Source organism: Dipteris shenzhenensis, chromosome 29, assembly GCF_047967505.1.
Source record: "Dipteris shenzhenensis isolate YYH24624 ecotype China chromosome 29, Dip_SZ_1.0, whole genome shotgun sequence".
NCBI classification, from domain to species: Eukaryota; Viridiplantae; Streptophyta; class Polypodiopsida; order Gleicheniales; family Dipteridaceae; genus Dipteris; species Dipteris shenzhenensis.
The window spans coordinates 8,346,912-8,366,942 of record NC_141624.1 but is presented as its reverse complement, the minus strand read 5'-3'; the positions used below and the strand labels follow the sequence as shown (position 1 = coordinate 8,366,942).

At 48.1% G+C, this 20,031-nt stretch overlaps 1 protein-coding gene across 6 annotated transcripts in view; it reads left to right on the top strand.

Moving 5' to 3' along the window:
• The window catches only part of LOC147882389 (nucleic acid binding / zinc ion binding protein), a 30,465-nt gene extending 11,385 nt beyond the window's left edge, over window positions 1–19,080 (top strand). For 2 of the 6 annotated variants that reach the window (XM_087400759.1, XM_087400762.1), the window contains 2 exons: window positions 17,657–17,855; window positions 17,973–19,080. In XM_087400759.1, coding sequence (XP_087256885.1) covers window positions 17,657–17,855; window positions 17,973–18,503 — 730 coding nt within the window. In that variant the 3' untranslated portion in view covers window positions 18,504–19,080. Of the gene's footprint in view, window positions 1–17,653; window positions 17,856–17,972 lie in introns of all 6 variants that reach the window. The other 4 variants (XM_087400758.1, XM_087400764.1, XM_087400761.1 and 1 more) reach the window with 3 other exon arrangements.
• Window positions 19,081–20,031: the final 951 nt, after the last annotated feature.

Below are 20,031 nucleotides of genomic sequence, written 5' to 3'. Positions count from 1 at the left end.
GGTCGACAGTCTAGTCCACTTGTGATCCAGCTATGACACTTGTGGGATGAAGTGCACTGTACATGCTTTAACACACAGTCTTAGATTGTACTGCATAAGCAGTAGGTATATTTTTGCATTTTACAACTTGTGATCCTTCTCTTTATGAAGTCTGAATGGAATAGCTGAAGAAACCTGTATAATGTACCTTGGTTGAGAATGGATGATGCTAGACCACAAGAGATGCGGTCCTAAAACTATCTGATTATTGTCCTTTTGGAGAAAATGACTTTGCATGGATTTTACAGCTTATTAAGCAGTAGGTTTACCCAAGAGATTCGGAACCCAGATGACAGCTTATGCCTGGATGTTCATGAGAACATAAGCGCAGCTTTTCTTACAAAGTTATTTTTACTTGTGTTTTCTTATTTGCTCTTAATTTTGTTGAATTTCTTTACAAACTCCCTTCTTCCCTTTGTTATTTTGCTTGTTTGATAAATATGTCAATTTGTAAGATTGAATATATTATAGTCTTATGAAGATACATATTGACGCCTAATGCAGTGAAGTTGTATTGTCTCTGGGGCTTGAGTTTGAAATAAATGGATATTCTGCTAAAATGGTGTCACATTGGACTGCTGTCTTGGGAGACCTAACTATGGTTAATTGATGATCGGATTGTGTGGCATTTGAGACGAGTTGCTGCAAGGCATGCAGACGTGGCAAATAGTATTATCCTGCCATGTGTCAACTATGTGGCTGTCTATCTTGCCATGTGTCAACGGTGTGCCTGAGGTGATATTGTGGCAGGATTGTGCTTGGAGATTTTGTTGCCATGTGTTCTAATTAAGGGATTTCTTTTTTTTTGTAGGAAGAGATAAGCTTCGTTGATGGCCATGTGTCACGACTTCCTCATCGTGTTTTTACTTGTGATGGCACCGTTTGGAATTATTCAGGCTGTTGTTTGCTGCTCCTGTGCCTTCGTCGAAGGCATGGATCTCAATATTTGTGTGCGGTGTGTGCACTTCTTTGCAGCTGGTTGGCTGTAGCAAGCTATCTTTTTCTCTAACATGGTATTGGTCTAGTGTCTTGGAGATCAACAACAAGACGGCCGACTCCAAATTGAAGCATGCTGACCTTGCCGAGGAGCAAGGAGTAGCGAATTAAGGGGTGTGTTGACTTGCTTGAATGCAATAATGGGGCAAAAGACTTCATATCATCTACACCCTGCCATGGGATGCAGTTCCCTCTTTTTGACCTATGATGAGTCTGGGAAGTTGGACGGAACCAACTATACCATATGGAAAGTGAAGATCTGAGTTACAATTCCACATAGTGTGAAGGAGTGGAACCCGAAAGATGCAGTTGCTCTCTCCATGATGGGACAAATGTGGATGTTGTGATACCTCATATCGAGTTGGCAGATGCGGCACACGAAGCATGGAAGAATTTATAGGATCTTTATGAAAGCAAAAACACTGGGAGAATCATCGTACTCCAGAACCAATTGCTCACAATAATAATGGGGCAAGGAAAGTCAGCCCATGACTTCCTTGTGAAGGTGAAGATTCTTCCCAATTCAGCCAATATTTATGAGAGCGATTGAAGAGTGGAGCACACAATTAGACTTTGTGGTGGAGCCTGGAAGGTGTTGCTCAGCCTTGGGGTTTGAGGACTAGTCCAGTACCACCTGTAGAGATGGAGGAGCTCACTCAGCTGAGGGAAGCATAAATACAGACTTATACAAAGGCACTGAAGAAGTGGGTACTTCTGTGAGGTACCAGACTGAGTTTTGAGGTTGTAATTCATTGGAGATTTCAGTGGTTTGCTTTGGGATGGTTTTTTGTACAAGAATTCTCAGTTAAATGGAGAATGGAGGATAAAAGCTTTCCGTACAAACAAAGGGGGATTTCTCATTGCAGAGGCTTTCAATGCCATCTGCAAGACTACTCTTTAGATTAGTGGCAAAGACTTCGACAAGCTGAAGTTGCTGATCATTGGATCTGATCATGAGGCTTCTCCAGAGTCCAAGACAAACTTGTTGTGTGATGGTGGAAAGTTCGGGTAATGATCCTGTCAAAGCCTCACAGGTGGAGATGTGGGATCTGAGAGATCAAAAGAGGACACAAGCGTGCAAGGAGAGAAACAGTGGGTGAACTATAATTTTCCAGAGAGAGCTAGAGAGATTCCTACCAAGTGGGGATCAATTTGGAGCAATGACAAGGTCTCACTATGAAGGAAGTCAAGGACCATGACACAGACGGTTCTGGATTGATGTTGGGCTCAAGCAGACCCACAATCCATGATACTTTGCAGTTTCTATCTTTTGGCGGGGTCACTAGATGGAATCTGTTGGTGCCTTGGGATTCTGAACACTCCGGAGTGTTTGCGACTTGGAATTGTAATTGTTCCAGTGTTGCAGATTGGACTTTGTTGTTCATGATGATGAACGATGCGGAGAAGGATCTAGAGATACAGCAGGTGTGGGATACAGGACCAGACGATGAAGAGTTCTTCAACAAGCTTCTGCAAGGGAGTTGATGGAGCATTTCTTCGCAGAGTGCTTATGGGACCATGGTGTGTCATCAGGAGGAGTGTTGGATAACTAGGGATGTCCCACTTGTTAACTCCCATATGAAGGAGTGCAACAGGGCTTGACACTTGTAGCAATATGGGTGAGAGCACTGTCATGTGGGCAGCAAACAGGCTGCCTCATATCACGTCAAAGTAAAAAGCAAGTTTTCTCTTTGGAATCTTTTATGGGAGACAGGAAACAAGAGAAGCATCCTTCATATGCTGTAACAGTAGCTTCACCTTTGCCTAACACTAGGAAAAATGAGGTCATTCTTCTTCTACAACATTAAGTTCTCCTTCTAAAAAAGGAGAACAATGAGCTGAAGCACAAGTTCCAAGAGCTTGAAGAGAGAGTAAAGTGGCTGAGAGTAAACTAGAAAAGGCAAGTCCCATTGCAGCTCTAAATGATGAAGCTGCCGTTAGTCAAATGGAAGAGATGCATGAGAAGCTCAAAGGAGAAGTAAAGAGCTCCTTAGATACACAAATGTCTACTCGACTACAGAAGGAAGTTAAAGAGCAAGCTGATAGACTGTGCAACTCAAGAATGCAGAGGATCGGAGGTTTACCAAACAACTGGTAGAAAAGTAGGAGCACATGCAATCCTTACCTTCGAGTCAAAAGCTGAGAGAACTGAGGTTGTCAGACAATCGAATAAGCTAAAAGGATTAAGAGTGTGGGTGGTAGAGGAACTCACAAAAGCTTAGCTTGAGACTAAGACCTTGGAGTTTGCAAAGGTAAAGGAGGCCAGAAAAGAAAGAAAATGGGTGGTCTTTCGGGATGGCAAGGCTTTGATCAGAGACTTCAAAGCCAAGTCCATAAACTCTCAGCCTTCTGTCTTAGTGCCTTTTGTTCATCTTTTTTAGTTGAACAAGTTGTATATGTTGGAAGTAATATAATTCAATCATCTTTCTTTTGAAAAAAAAAAAACAGTCATTAGCACTAAGTGGGTCTACAGATTGAAGTAGAAAGCTGATGATAGTGTTGACTGCTACAAAGACCACCTTGTTGTTGCAAAAGGCTATGTCCCCCAACATGACATTGCTCCCGCTTCATGCATTACGACCATTATGCCACCATTGTAAAGCCTATTTGGCTATCTCACGGCATCGTGCACATTATTTCAGCCTTGTAAAGCCTCTTGGCTATTCCCGACATCATTGCCACAAGCCTTGTAATACAGATCAGATTTTATATACTACAGTTCTATCTTCACCGACGGTTCAGAGATTTCACTTGGCATAGTCAGTGTATTTGCAGTTGATTCATATAGAGATCTTCACCACACTTTTGAGTATATTTCTTGCACCATGTCGACTAGCAATCTCAATCTGGAGGCATTTGCTAAGTTAGACAACTTCAATTACAGTACATGGAAATACCGAATGGAGATCATTCTTGTACTTCAGGACAAATGGGAGTATGTCGATGGGTCTACACCTAGACCATTGGCCGATCCTGTCACAAGTAGCTCTACTCCATCTGTTGTCACAGCACCAGCAACGGGATCTACAACGGGATCTACATCTACACAAACAGTGTCCGAATCAGTAGTAGATCCTGCCATTGGTTGAGCTCAAGTAGAATGGGATAAGAAAGACAAGTATGCCCATCACCTGATCAAGCAGAATGTGCAAGATGTCATGCTAGGACAGCTCAACACAATCAAAACATCAAAAGAAGCATGGGATATGTTCGCAGCTCTCTACGAGTCCAAGAACACATCCATGATTCTCACCCTGAGAAACCAGATCAACCAGAGTTTCCGCAACAGCAGTGAAACCGGTCATGCTTATGTACTTCGCATAAAAGACTACAACAATCAACTTGCAGCAGCAGGAACCTCGTTGAAATGGTTCAAGTAATCCTGATGGACTAGGAGAGGGATACGAGAATCTAGTCCAGAGTATTGCCATCCAACGGCAAATTTCGACACTGGAAGAACTTCAGTCAGTCCTACTTAGTGAAGAATTCAGAACTCAGGCCATTCAAGCACGTAAAGGTCATTCTAATGATCATGCATTCACAGCTTCAGATAGAAGCAAAGGCAAAGGGAGAGGTAGATCATATCAGAAAAGTGGTCATCATCAACAATAAAATCAAAGTCAGCATCAGCATCAGCATGAGCATCATTCTTAACAGCATCAGAATCAGCAAAGAGGAAATCATTCCAACCAAGGAAGATTTCAAGGATGAGGGAATGCATCCACTAATGTGTCAAACATTCAGTGCAACTACTGTCACAAGTTTGGACACTATGAAAGAGATTGCCGTAAGAAGCAGTACGACCAAGGCGGTCAATCCAGCAGTAATCGAGGGAATTCTCGAGGCAGAGGAAATCATCGTGGTGGACATTCTAGTCATAGTCATTTTGCAAATGAACATGGAAATATGTTTCTTGCAAGCGAGAAATTGCATCAGATTGATACAGTGTACCTAGACACTGATTTCAATCCCAAAGAGAATTACAGCTATCAAGTCGACCAAGTGAAACAGGATCCTTGGTATATCGACAGCGGTGCATCATCTCATATGACAAATCATCAGGAATGATTCACGGAAATGAAGCCATTAGAAGGATAGAAAAATGTCATCTACACAGCAGACAATACACCAAATCCAGTTCAAGGGACATGTGTTATCCCTATGAACAATTTCACTGGTACAAAAGGATTAGTCAAAGATGTGCTCTATGTTTCGAAGCTCAACAAGAACCTTTTATCAGTAGGTCAAGTGACCGAACACAATTACAAAGTCATCTTCGATGGTGATGAATGTACTATCAGAGATAAATCCAAAAGATGTCAGTTAGTAGCAAAAGGTGTCAAGGAAGGACGCTTATACAGAATGCTAGCTACAGTACTAGATAAGCATGCCATATTAGCTCAACCGCAACAGATGCCACTATGTGCAAAATGGCATAAGAGAGATGGTCATGTCAATTTCAAGTACTTGTTAGATCTCAGGAATCAGAATATGGCAATTGGGATTCTGAAGCTACAGTTTCTTGGAAAAGTTTGTGAAGCATGCTGCTTCGGCAAACAAAAGCGAACCAACTTTGTCAGAAGTACCTCCCGTGCACAAGGTATTCTTGATTTGATACATACAGATATATGGGGTTATGCGGAGACCCGCAGCATCAATGGTTCACTTTACTACTTGACCTTCATCGACGACTATAACAGATATTGTTCGGTCTACTTTCTGAAAGAGAAACCTGAAGTGTTTTTCAGATTTCAAGAATTCAAAGCCATGGTAGAAAACCAAACAAGTAGAAAGATCAAGGTCATGAGATCAGACAGAGGAGGTGAATACATGTCTTTAGCATTCATGAGCTTTTACAAAAATCACGGCATTCGAAGACAATTCACATGTGCAGATACTTCTCAGCAGAATGCAAGAGCTGAAAGGAAGAATGGGACTTTAGTTGACAGTGCTAGAGCAATGCTTGTGAAAAGCATCTTCCAAATCAGTATTGGGCAGAAGCAATAGCTACAGCAAACTACTTGCTTAATCGGCTTCCTACCAAATCGATACAGGGTATGACTCCTTATGAAGCATTCACTGGACACAAGCCACATATTGGGCATCTCCGCATATTTGGTTACATAGCATATGCCCACATACATGATGTCATCGTAGGAAATTGGATGCAAAGTCACGCAAATGTATCATGGTTGGCTACAGTGAAGAAAGCAAAGCATACAAATTGTATGATCCCATCAATCGCAAAGTCATCAAAGATATAATCTTTGATGAGGAATCAGAATGAAAAACCTCACCTACACAGGAGATAGAAGCATCGACTTCATAGTCATCTACAGAACAGGTTGATAAAGAAGAGTAAGAATTGCCAGCAATACCTCAAGCAGAGCCACAATAGCTCAGACGGTCTACTAGGGAAAGCAGACCTCCAGCCAGATTGACCTATGCTCAGAAAGGAAAAACAATTCAGGTGGAAATCACCAACTATGCTCTTATGACTACCATCATGGCTACAGAAGAGCTAGTGTACTTCGAAGACGCAGTAGACAAGCCAGAATGACAAATTGCTATGAATGAAGAAATGGATGCTTTGTATAAAAATAACACTTGGGAATTATGCATCCTTCCACCAGGAAAGAAGGCCATAGCAAATAAATGGGTATACAAAGTGAAGTACAATCCAGATGAAAGTATTCAAAGATACAAAGCCAGACTAGTTGCAAAAGGATTTGCACAACAATATGGTCAGGACTATGATGAGACTTATGCTCCAGTAGTAAAGATGGATTCCATACGGTTCTTGATATCACTAGCGACACTTAGCAAATGGAATGTGTATCAGCTTGATGTCAAGAATGCATTTCTCAATGTTATCTATATGAGGAAGTCTACATGCAACAACCAGCAGGTTATGTTGAACCAGGAAAGGAGAAAAAGGTTTGCCATCTCAAGAAAAGTCTCTACGGCTTAAAGCAAGCATTCAGAAGTTGGTACAGCATAATTGATAAGTATTTTGCTGATCTGGGATACATGAAATCCAATGTAGATCATACTCTCTACTACAAAGTTCAAGGGGAAGACATTACTATTGCACTTTTATACGTAGATGATCTGATTGTGACAGAAGCAAGGATAGCTTCATCAGAAAATTAAAACAAGACTTATCTGCAGAGTTCGACATGAAAGATTTTGGACTTATGTACTATTGTCTTGGAATTGAGTTCTGGAGAGATTCAGATAGCACATTCATGAGTCAGCTTAAGTATGTTGACAGTCTCCTGAAGAAGTTTCATATGGCAGATTGCAAGATTGCAGCCACTCCCATGGAACAGAGTTTGAAACTTACTAAAGATTCAGAAAAGCCTACAGTCAATGACAAATACTACAGGCAGCTCATTGGATCTCTTATATATCTGACAATCACACGGCCAGATATTTGTTATGTAGTAAGCTCACTAGCACAGTTTATGGCAAATCCAAAACAGTCTCACTGGAATGCAGCCAAAAGAGTCTTGAGATACATAAGAGGTACAAGACAATTTGGGATAGAATACAGAGGAAGTCATCCACGGTTGCATGGGATACTGTGACAGTGACTATGCCGGAGATCATGAGACTAGGAGATCGACACAGGGATATGCATTTTTCCTTGGTTAAGGTGCTATATCATGGTTGTCAAACAAACAGCCAACTGTTTCTTTGTCTTCGACTGAAGTAGGATATAGAGTACTCACTACATGTGCATGTGAGGCTATATGGCTCAGAAGACTATTGTCAGAAATAGATTACTTTGAGGAGTCAAAGCCAACAATAATATACTGTGATAATCAATTGGCTCAAGCATTGGCAAAAAATCCAGTATATCACTCTAGTACAAAGCATATTGATGTCAGAGAGCACTTCATCAGAGAAAGAGTGTTACTTGGTGACATCACACTGTAGCATTGTGATAGCAAAGAAAATGTTGCAGACATCTTTACCAAACCACTCGGTAAAGAGCTATTCGAGAAACACCGACTAGCTCTTGGTTTGACGCAGAGGAAGGACATTCCCATTAAAGGGGTGTGATGGAATGTAATGAATGCTCAGTCCTTCTTCGATTCCCCAGAATCATCATCTTGAGGGAAGGCCTACTTCATGATGTTGATCTTCAGGGAAGGTGTTGAGAGTTCACGCTCAATATCATGTGATCATGTGTACATAGCACCATCACGTGATCATATGTGCATAGCACTAACCTTATAGAGTGCTATAAAGGAAAGGGTTAGATTCCCTAACCCTAAAAGGGTTGTATATATTCTATTTTTTCAACTAAATCTAGTGTACAGTTAGTCATTTGTGGTGTGCTCTCTAGCTGTGCCCTCTCTCCTCATCTTCTCTCTTCTCCTCTCCCCTCTTCATATTTTGTCAGTATGACCTTGTAGGCCAGCTAGGACTTCAGTCGACCCTCAGGTTGACTTCATTGATCAACCCTTTGGATGAATTTGGGGCTTCTATAGGCCACCACATGTACTTTCTTCATTATCCATTTGCAAGTACTTGGAGTTTCCTCAGCTTTTGTTTGCTCCCTTGCATTCCATCTCCATCCATTGCTCCTCACAACCTATAAATTTAAGCTTTTTTGAAAGGGGAGGAGGCGACACAACATGACAGATGGGATACTTAAAGAGAAACTAGGCGAACCACCATGACGGGCGTTCAAACACTCTTCCTCTACCCACCTCTAATGATTTTTTGGCATGGCAGGGACGTACTGGGCTTGTAAATGAAACCTCGCACTGAGGTCTGCTAAGGTTGCATACACACTAATCAAATTGAGTGGTTTGGACATGTTTTGTAATAACAAGCTGTAGCAATCAGCTACATACCAGAAGGAGAATCTAATAAAATGGAAAGGCCAATGTTTCAGAAGCCAGCTTCTCTCTTTTGATACACAACCCTTTCGGCTTGCTGAGATGTTAAGGAACCCAATGGTGGCCTTGAACTGTGGGAAAGAGAAGGGGGTCAGGGGACAAATATTTGTAAAAGATTTTATCAACGTCATCTGACTTGCCATTTTGGTAAGTCAAGCCTAGGCTACTGTCTTGCCAAGTCTTTAATGGTGAGACTGAAGACAGAAGACTTTCAATTTTTGTTAGATGAATGATTATTGGCATCGGAACGAAATCCATACAAAAACTGTCTGCAAACCTACATGTAAAGTAGACTGAGCCTTGTTGACAGGAGTCTGATTGATAATTCTCTATACTCTTGGTATAAAAGAGCACAGAAGCAGGACAATATATGCATGTTTGAGCGAGCCTCCCCTCCCCTCCCGCAACCTCTACCTCCCCCTAGCTCCTCCTCGCCTCGACCACCCCCACCCCCCTGCCTCTCCGCCCTCACCCCCCCTCACCCGCCGCCTCACCTTCGCCGCTGCCGCCGCGTCCCCTCGCCCTCCGCTCTCACCCCCTCGCCCCCCTCCGCTCTCACCCCTCGCCTCTCCGCCTCACCCCTCGCCTCTCCGCTCCCTCACCCCCTCGCCCCTCCGCCTCACCCCGTCTCACCCCGCCCCCCCCTCGCTACGCCTCACCCCACCCCCTCGCCGCTCCGCCTCACCCCCCCGCCCCCTCGCTTCACCCGCCCCCGCCACCCCACTCCGCTCCCCCCGCCCCCCCCTTCACCCCCCCGTCCCCTCACTACACCGCCCCCCGCCCCTCCTGCCCTTCCGCTCCGCCCCGCCCCTTACACCCCGCCCCCTCCCGCCCCGCCCCGCCCCTCCCCCGCTCCCGCCTCACCTCACCCGCTCTCCGTCCTCACCCCCCACCCCGCGTCACCTCCGCCCCTCGGCCTCCCGCCCTCGTTTCCACCGCCCTCCGCCCTCCATCCTTCCCGCTCTCCGCCTCCGCTCTCGACTGCGCCTCCGCTTCCCCCGCCCGACTCACGTCACCCCGGTTCGCCTCACCTGTCTTCTTCACACCCAGGCTCCACCCTCCCGCATCTATCCCCCCTTTTTTGGGTGGCAGCCTCTTCTTCATCGGAAGCCTCGCAGTTTGTCTTGGCGGTATGGCGGCTCCCTGCCCGGAACCGGAGGCCCAGTTGGACCCTCCCTCTCCAGATGCCTACCGTGTCATCCTGACAAAGCAACAATCGTCTCGGGTTCAGGAGGTTGCCAATGACTTTGCCCTTACCTCTGTTTATGGCAGAGTCATTGGACATTCCCCCTCCAGATCAGCCATCAGGGACTGGCTCCAGTCCACCACTCTCATGCTAGAGGACGGCCATATTGAGGAGGTGGCCCTTATGGGAAGGGGCATCTTTTGGCTCAAACTCTCCAATGCGAAAGCTGCGAGCAACCTGATTGCTGGTTCCCCCACGTCGGTGGATGGAAAGATTATTATGATAGTCCCGTGGTACCGTGGATTCAGCGCAGCGAATTTTGATGCTCGGTTCCGTATACCTCGCCATCCAGTGACGCTAGTTTTTCCAGGTCTTGCTGCTGAGCTGCGGTCGATTGTCAGGGACCTGGGCTCCCACTTTGGCTGGGTTATGCACGACACTTTCGCCGACGTGGTGACTACGGCAGGAGCCTCCCGAGTTCGTGTGGCTGTGGCGGATCTTGCGACTCTCCCTACAGTGATCGAGATTGTGACAGATGCCGGCAGCATCACCTAGAGCATGGTAGTCACCGGACAGCCAGGCCAGTGCCTGAGGTGTCACGGCTTTGGGCACTTGGCGGTTGTTTGTCCACGATTCGCCAGCTCTTCTCGGCCTCCCCCGCCCCCTCCCCCTCCGCCTCCTCCCCCCCCCTCCGGGCAGCCACGTCAAGAGGAGTAGAGGCAGCCGGAGTCCGGTCCAGAGTTAGCTAGCGGTTGGACTGAGGTTAGAAGGAAAAGAGGAAAGAACAAGAAGATTTTTGATAAAGGCAAGGAGGCAGAGGTTACCCAATCTGCAGCAGCACCTCAGAGACCTGACAGGCAGCCACCCCAGGGTCCTGGGAGAGCTTCTTCTTCGACGGTAGCCCGCCCTTCACAGCCTCAGGTCCCCCTCTCTTCCGCTCCCCATCCCCTTTCCACTCAATCCCAGCCCCTTCCCCAGTTGCACCCCCCTTCTCCCGACCCGCAGCTTCAGCCCCCGCCTCTTCCTCCTCAGTCTCCTCCTACTCCTTCTCAGTCTCAGTTCCAGATGCATCCCCATCCCCCTCCCCCCGCCTCTCTCAGCTCTCCTGCAGAGTTAGTTGCACCGACGGCTCCTCAGCCGAGGGCAGCCCCCGCTCCCCCTCCTCCACCTTCCCCGCTAGTCGCCTCCGTGGAGTCTGAGTCGCCTACCCCCCAGCCTTCCCCCCCTTCCCCTCCACTGACAAGACACCCTGAGTCTACACCACCACTGGAGCAGGCTTCCCTGTCCGCTAGCCCCTCAGTGGCAGACTCTGGTGGGCCTCAGCTTAAGGAGAGAGAGCTTCCTCGCGACTTTTACAGATCTGGCCCCTGGGACTACTTGGATGTGGCCGACCTCCGAACCTTCCCTGCTTGTCTCGACATCAGTATCTTCCTGCTCCGCAAAGGGGCGGATGGGAAGATAGCCGCCTTGGCCCCGAGGGATGGCCCTAGCTTTGCTTTCACGTTCCTCAGCGACGGCACCGAGACTTGGACAGACGACTCGGTCTGGGAGGCTCTCAGAGAGCAGACGCATGCTCAGGTTTGCTCCTGGATAGGCCCGTCCGGTGGGCAGCTTCTCGAGACTCAGTGGTCCGAGGGTGACGTGCGCCTGCGGTGGCGTTGCGCCGCCAAACGCTTCAGACTGATTGTGATCCTCAGGCCTCCCCTGTCATGGCCCCTCCCCCAGGATGTCAGAGCCTGGACCCCTCAGAAACTCCGAGCCTTCTACGGGATGACTACTTCAGAGATCTCGAGCTGGCTCGAGAAAGCATTTGCTCATGGCACCAAAGGCCTCTCGCCTTTGCTGAAGGTGTTGAAGAACGGGCAGGACGACCCCGCCTCCCCCTCCAAACCTTCTCATAAGCGTCAGGGCCTCCACTCCGAAATGTCAGCTTCTTCATCGACATCGACTGCGAGCAGACAGTTGTTCGCGGCCTCCCATTCCTCACCATGAGCCTACACCTTGTATCCTGGATTGTGAACGGGTTTCATTCTTCTGGCACCCGTGGTCCTAGGAAGCTCATTTTGAGACAGGAACTTCAGCCAGTAGTGATTGGTCGTTTGGATGTACTTCTGCTCCAGGAGCACAAGCTTTCTACGGCTCACTCCCATAGCTGCGGGAAGATTCTCCCTGGACATTCTCACACTTATTGGGAGCCCTCGATCGGCGCACAGGGGAGGAGTGGAGGTGTCTGTACTTCCGTGTGCGAGCAGTTAGCCCAGGGAGTTTTCGGTCATGGCACGTTGATCCCAGGCCGTGCCCTTTGGGTAGGCCTGGAATTGGAGGGTTCCAGAATAGGAATCCTCAACATTTATGCTCCCACAGACCTCCGTTGCAGAGCCACCTTCTGGAGGACACTCACAGGGATTCTCCTAGACATGGATTCCTGGATTGTTGGAGGTGACTTCAACAATCTGGAGACCTTGGAGGACCAGCAAGGCAGAGGACCGGAGTTTACAGGTATGTCTCAGGCAGAGCAGTCCGCTTGGGACTCATTTATCTTCGCGACAGGAGGTAGGGACAGCTGGAGAGACCCGTCCTTCCGTCGTTGGCACGGGAGCTTGGACTTCTCGTGGGGCTTCCGCAGGGAAGGAGGCAGACTCCTGGAGAGGCTCGATAGATTTTATGTCAGTGATTGGGCCATCAGCAGAGGCGGTCAGGCGGGTATAGTTCCAGGGACGACACTTTTCGACCATGCGCCTGTGCTCTCATCATTAGACTCGGCAGTTCAGGCCCTTCCCCCCCGTTCATGCCGGATTCCCGACTCCATTTTCTCGAGGGAGGACGTGCGCAGCAGTATCGGCAGTCTATGGGACAGAGATTGGGGCGAGTGCGTGGATCTGGTTGATTCGGTGGCGTAGGCTTTGCAGGAGTCCAGCCAGATTTGCCAGCTCGCAGCCCTACAGGTGCGACAGGAGTGGTGGGGCAGAGAGAGAGCTCTTCGGAGGGACCTCGCTTCCATTCAGCGACTCCAGCAGGCAGCCTCGGGCTCGGAGGAGCTTCGGATCCAGGCCCTTCGAGCCAGAGCCCTTCTTGAGGAGACCCTCCGGCGCCGTTCAGAGTTTTCCTATCACGCCTCTCTCTCTTTCTGGGCTCGGAAGGGCGACCGGATGTGCAGGGAGTTCTTCAGGGCGCATGGCCAGAGAGCAGCAGGTGATCAGCTTCGGAGTCTCAGGACAGCGGAGGGGCATATCGTTACGGATCTGGGTGAGGTCTTGGGGTTGGCTACCGACTTCTACAAGACTCTTTTCCAACAGGAGCCGCTTGCCCCTCGTACTCGACGCTCCCGTGAGGAGGTGTGGAGGCACATTCCCTCCCTGGTCCAGCCCAGCATGTAGGCGACGTTGTTGGCACCGTTCACTACGGACGAGATGTTGGAGGCCTTGATGGGCCATCGACAGGCAGAAATGCCCGGGCGAGGATGGGCTATCCCGGGCATTCTTCACCTCCTTCTGGGATCAAATCCATCAGCCCCTCCTAGCAGCTCTTCAGAGGATTTTCAGCAGCGGTTATATCCCAGAGAGCCTCTCCTCGGGACTGATTTGCCTCATCCCGAAGGGAGGAGATAGACAGGAGATCCGTCAGTGGCGCCCGATCACCCTCCTCACCACTGCCTACAAAATCCTTGCCAAGATGATCAGCGCTAGAGTTTGGCCTCTACTTCCAGACCTCATTCATGACACTCAGACAGGCTTTGTCCAGGATCGCAGTATCCTGGATAATGTCTTCACCTTCTCAGAGGCGGCGGAGTGGGCTCAGCACAGTGGGTCACACCTAGCCATCCTACTTCTCGACTTTGAGAAGGCCTACGATCGAGTGGACTGGTCCTTTCTGGAGGGGACTCTGGAGCGACTAGGTTTCCCAGCAGGATGGATTCAGGGTATTTCAGCGTTATACAGGACAGCTTCTAGCAGGGTCATCATTGGCGGCAGGATGGGTGAGCGTTTTCGTTTGGAGAGATCAGTGTGTCAGGGCTGCCCCCTTGGTCCTTACCTGTTTCTCTTCTTCGCTGAGGCTATGACATACTACCTTCGGACGAGGTCTACTGGGATCAAGGGTGTTCGCCTTCCACTCCGGGAGGACATGGAGCTCCTGGACTCGGAGTACGCGGATGACACAGCACTGTATGTCCAGGATGATGAGATGATGTTGGAGAGGGTGAGGATGGCCCTAGAGGTCTTCTCTTCGGTTGCCGGTGCGAAAATCAACTGGAACAAATCAGTTGGTTTTCTCACAGACCCCGAGGCGTGCTCTCAGTGGGGGAGGTTTTTGGGTTTCAGGTGGATCCCGTGGGGACAGACAGCTAGATATCTCGGTTTTCAGATCGGCCTGGATATCACGCCAGCTCAGCAGTTTCTCCCGGTGCTAGATTCCATTCGACGGAAGCTGGCTTTCTGGAGCACTGCTAAGCTCTCCCTTGCAGGTCGTGCCCTGGTAGTCAACCAGGTCCTCCTAGCCACGGCTTGGTATGTGGCTTCCTGTTGGTGTTTCTCGAGATCCAGCGTGGCACAGCTTAGGAGGTTGGTTCGGAACTTCCTATGGTCCGGGGAGGATGGCCTCAGAGATACCAGAGCCAGGGTTGCTTGGCAGAGAGTCATTCTTCCGCAGGCTGAGGGTGGCTTGGGGGTCATCGATCCAGAGCTTCAGAGTCAGGCCCTGTTAGGCAAGCTAGTTATCCGCGGTTTGACCCCGGGGGGGCAAACGTGGAAGATGTTACTTCAGCAGGGGGTCGGTTCTTGTGTCCCGCGCCGAGGTGGAGAGTGGCTACCGTCCCTCAGGTGGATCTTCACTTCCGCCCCGCTCACTCAGCCCTGCTTCCCACTCGTTCGTAGCCTCCTCATGGTTTGGAGGCGGTTCCGCCTCAGTCTTATTCAATCCCCTCCTAGCTGTCAGGAGGAGATCGATCGCCAGCCGCTTATCTGGAACGATCAGGTAAGAGATGCTGAGGGCCTTCAGTTGGGGGAGAGATCACACATCAGGTGGGACGGCTGGATGCGGGGGCCAGCCCGGTCCCTTCGAGTTTGGAGGGACACGTACAGACATTTGGAGATGGCTGATCTTGCAGACGCAGCTGGAGGTGCCCGTGGAGCCCAGGCGAGACGTACGGAGATCGACGGCGCGATTCCAGCTGATTGGTTGGTTCCACCCGAGATTCAGATCCTCATGCCTAGTGATGACCGTTGGCTGGGACAATTCACCCCCCGTGTCATCCCATTGGTGGTCGCAGGGCGGATGGACGACTCTTGTGTTTCCTTCTTCGCGGTTATGGGGGATGGACGACTCAAGAGAGAGGATGTGCTTATCGACCCCCTACTCCCATGGCAGAGGGTTCGGGTCGTAGGCCTCGTGGGGAGGTTTGGCGGACCGATCCTAGCATAGAGCAGGATCAGCTGCAGCTTTGGCGACTCTGGCTATGGGAGGGGCGGGCCTTGTCAGAGCTTGATTGGGACCCAGGAGAGTGGAGATGGCCAGAGATTGTGACAGGTCAGGGGCCGATCTCTTTCTTTGCCTACAGCACGACATTGGGCAGGCGAGTTCTCGGGAGGATGCAGAGCCGCCCTCCCACCTAGCGGCCCAGTTGGTATGCACAAGGTATTTCCAGGTTCTTTTTGCAGGCTTTAGAGCTGGCGGCCGCGGAAGATCTCCTACTTCCTGTGGCTTCTTGCCCACAAAGGTCTTCCAGTGGGGAGCTGGTTGCGGCAGATAGGCCAGGACGGACGTTGTCAGATCTGTCATGAGGACGAGGAGTCACCAAAACACTGCCTATGGAGTTGCACTCGTGCTCAGGAAGTGTGGAGGTGGACTTTCGGGATCCTTACTCGTGCAGCACCGGAGCTAGGATTGATCACTTGGGGCGCGTTCTGTTGGTGCAGCACCGCACCTGGTTTTCATCACTTATTCGAGGCATGTCAGCAGGACCCCACATTCCTTATCACACAGGGGACGTGGGGGCCGCTCGAGAGTATCCTGCCGCACCTGGCAGAGGCTGGCACAGGAGCCCAGGAGAGGCAGCCAGTCTGGGAGATTATTAGCAGCATCGCAGGATGGCACATTTGGACCTCGCGCTGCGCGCAGATCCTCGGTGGCACCTCCTTATTGACTACCCAGATCATGACTGACATCTGGAGTGAGATTATACACACCCTCAGAGGCCAGTGGGACCAGATACAGGGGGACTCCCGGGCCGGTCGGGAGAAGCGGAGACGTTTCCTCCAGGTTTGGGACACACAGGGCCTCTTCTTCGAGCAGGCTTCGCAGGGCCTTCAGTGGCGCTACTCACCACCTCTCTGGCTGTTGATTCACACTCGCCTGATCCCTCCGTGAGAGAGAGCTTTACTTTTTGTTACCTTTTGGGCTGCGTCCGATTTGTGAACGCAGCCCGTCAGCTGCAATGCTGACCTCTTGTATCTTGTTTTCGAAGTAATATAATTAGCACTGTTTTTTCGGCAAAAAAAAAATATATGCATGTTTGAGACTGGGACAAAATAGCACCTAGATATCTGTGAAAAGGAATTGGTTGGTGCATTACTCCACATTATATCATTAAACTCTTCTAAATTTCCTTGCTATCTTATGTCTGTCCTGCTCCTGTTACCCGCCAAAATCCACTGAGATCTGGGATTCCAGTGAACATCTCATCACCAGATTGGGTTGAAGCGTACTTGCACATTTCGTATGCTACCAACATGTCTTGCGAGCACAATCCACTTGAGGGCCCGGTCATATGAATGTTGGGGATAGGGGCTGAAGACTTATTGATAAGGATATAAGAAATGAGATATCACTGGCAAATTATGTTTGACTGTGGTTAATCTTCACACATTGGGTGGGAGAGTTGGAAGACAGCTAACATAGATGCCATTCTGGGCATGGCTGAGTGAACTTCAAATGAGAAGAAGTGCAATGGTATGATTTCACTAATGATAGTGGTCACAATTTGCGGGGAAAGATGGAAGGCAGTAACATAGAGGCCAACTTCTAAAGCCTAACAGTGGTTCTCACTACTATGAGAACTAAACTAGTATCTTTATAGCCTCCCCATAAGAACACATTTACAAGTATTTAAACTATTGGTTCAAAGTCTCAAGATAGAGTCTGAAGATTTCGAAACCTAGATGGCAGCTTATGCTTCGATATTGATGAGAACATAAGTGTAACTTTGGATACTAAGTTATTTGCATTTTTTATTTTTCTTATTCATCCATAATTTTGTTTAAAGTCTCTTACAAACACCCTTTCCTTTGTCCTTTCACCTGTTTTATAAAAAAAATATTTTCTAAGATTGAGTATATCCTAGTCTTATAAAGGTGTGTGCACACACACACACGCACACACACATGCACATGCATGCACACGCGCACGAGCGCGCGTGCGCACACGCACACACACACACACACACGTGCACGTGCACACAGATGCATATATGTATGTATATGAAGCTTGACTGAGCTTGCCTTGATACTTCTATTCTATGGTGTAGCAGGGAAACAGAATGCTCTGTTATGGGTTGCAAGGTGAAGTTGAATTGCTTGCAAGACTTAGAAGCTCATTATATCTCCCGGCACACCGCCATCTGCTCTGTCTGCTCTCGTGTCTTTCCAACAACTCGACTTCTTGACCTGCATGTTTCCGAAACACACGATTCATTTTTCAAGGCTAAAGCAGCACGTGGTCATCTTATGGTAATGGCCAGCCTTTGTCTTTCATTTTTCTGTTGCCATTTCATTTGAAGGACAAAACTCCCTTCAGAATCTGTGTTCCTCAGCTTCTAAGGCTGATTTTTGTTTGCCATGTTGCAGCCTTCTCATTTTTGTGGTGGTTTTGTGGTGGTGTTTGTATCTGAAACACAGTACAAATGCTTGGTGGAGGGGTGTGGCGTCCGATTTCAGAATGACACTTGTAGGCACCAACATCTAGTAGATAAGCACAAATTTCCTCGGTCATTTCAATTTCATAAGAGAAGGCATCCCTCACAGAAGCAGCGGCAGCGTGGACGTGCACGTCAGACATTAAAGTTGGAAAAGGATGGACAGTCAACAAAACCTGCTGCCAAAAAGACTGGAATACTGGATACAATTGCTTGTCAACGAGAAATGGAAAATTCAAGTTTGGGGATGGAAATTGATGTGTTGACATCTGCAGTATCAAAGTTAACCACAGCAGATCAGATACCATCCAAAGTCAGCTTTGGACACAAGCACAGAAGGGCCTTTGCTTTTGTGCCCCGCAATCAAAGAGGGACAGGAGGAAGAACAATTGGAACATGTAATCCAAAGGCAGATCAGGGACACGTACAGAGTGCTCATGAGAAGCAAGCGTCTACAGAATGAATGTGACATTTCTTCTGCTTGATATTGACCTGTGAAGGTCCAGCTAAAGGGGACAGTGGTAGAAGCTAGAAGCTAGCACCGTGCACCTTGTCATCTCCAAAACCATCAACAGGGGGCTAGCATGCTCAGTGATGCTGTGGGTGTGCTTTCTATGCCCCTTAGCATCAATAATGAAGCAAATCGTGTGTCCCCTGTCTCTGCAACTAAAAATTGACTTCTTGAATTTAACAATTTATGGGTCCAGAAGTAATGCTTGAAGCTTTGAGGATTCTGGCAGACCAGCATAATTAGCCAACTTACGGGTTTATCACCAGCCTAATAGAGAGAATTGTTTCTGGGAGTGGTTCAGACAGACTTACATAGATGCCTTATGGACCATGGAAAGTTAGCTAAATTTAGTAGCCCTTTGTTGTGCTAATAAAAGGTTTGCATATTTTGTTGAATTGGACTGACTTTTCACGGCATTATTGTGTATCAAATGTCATCGAGAAACAAATTGCATAGTTGTAGCTCTTCAAATTAGAAGAGTCAATATCACATTGAAAGTGAAATTGAAAGCAGTTGCTTTGGAACAAAGAGAAGCTTCTCTGGTTTGTAGTTTTCAAAATGTTACTCCCCTTTTCTCAAAGGCTAAAGCTTCTGTTGTAAAACTGTGATTTATTGTGTAGAAATAAGTTCTTCAAACTTCTATTGTTTGCTTAGAAATATATTCTTAGGCTTGCGAAATTAGTCAAGTTGAGCGGTTCATAGGTAATGGCCGTAGTAGTGAATCCTATCCATCTCTTCAAGCTTTGAGGATAGTCGTTGGTGTCGACATTCTGTGTGTCGTCCACATGGCTACCTCTGTGGCCTGTTTCTCCTTCCTCCCTGCGTATTTCCTCCTCCTACTATTGAATATTGACTTCAAACTTCGTTAAGTGATTCCCCCAGGGCTTGTTCATCGCTGAAGGCCGCCTCCAACTACTCTCTTCATCACTCTCTCTCACCCTCTCCCTCCCTTGATCGCTTTCTCACCCTCTCCCTCCCTTGCCTCTCTCGCTCTTCACGCTCGGCCACACCCCCTGCCTCCTGTTAGATTGAACCTTCTAAAACGCGCCACCTGCCTCTCCAATCGCTTGCTTATAGTAGACCGTCGATTGCCCTTTGAACGTTACCTTAAATTTTATTTTTGCAACGCTGCCTCCCATGACGGATTAATTAATAGGCATTTTTCCGTTGGGGGCCCTATTTGCATGCGTTTGTTCGTGGTTTTCTAGTTCTGTGCACTAAACATTTTTATGTTTCTTTTCAAGTACACAGTGTCCCGAACGACGTGTTGCTCCTACATTTTCATTTTGTCTACATTTGAAATTTTAGTTGGGCATGACAGTTTCTGTTGTTAAGGGCCAATAAATATGTTGCAGAGTCTTTTACAATATAATATCACAGATGTGCAAGGTTAAAGTCCCAAAGTGTGTAAAAGTACATTTTTGAGCACCCTCATGTGCATTCCTTGTAGTTGATGGAGTTCGGGGTTAAAGTGCCCGTT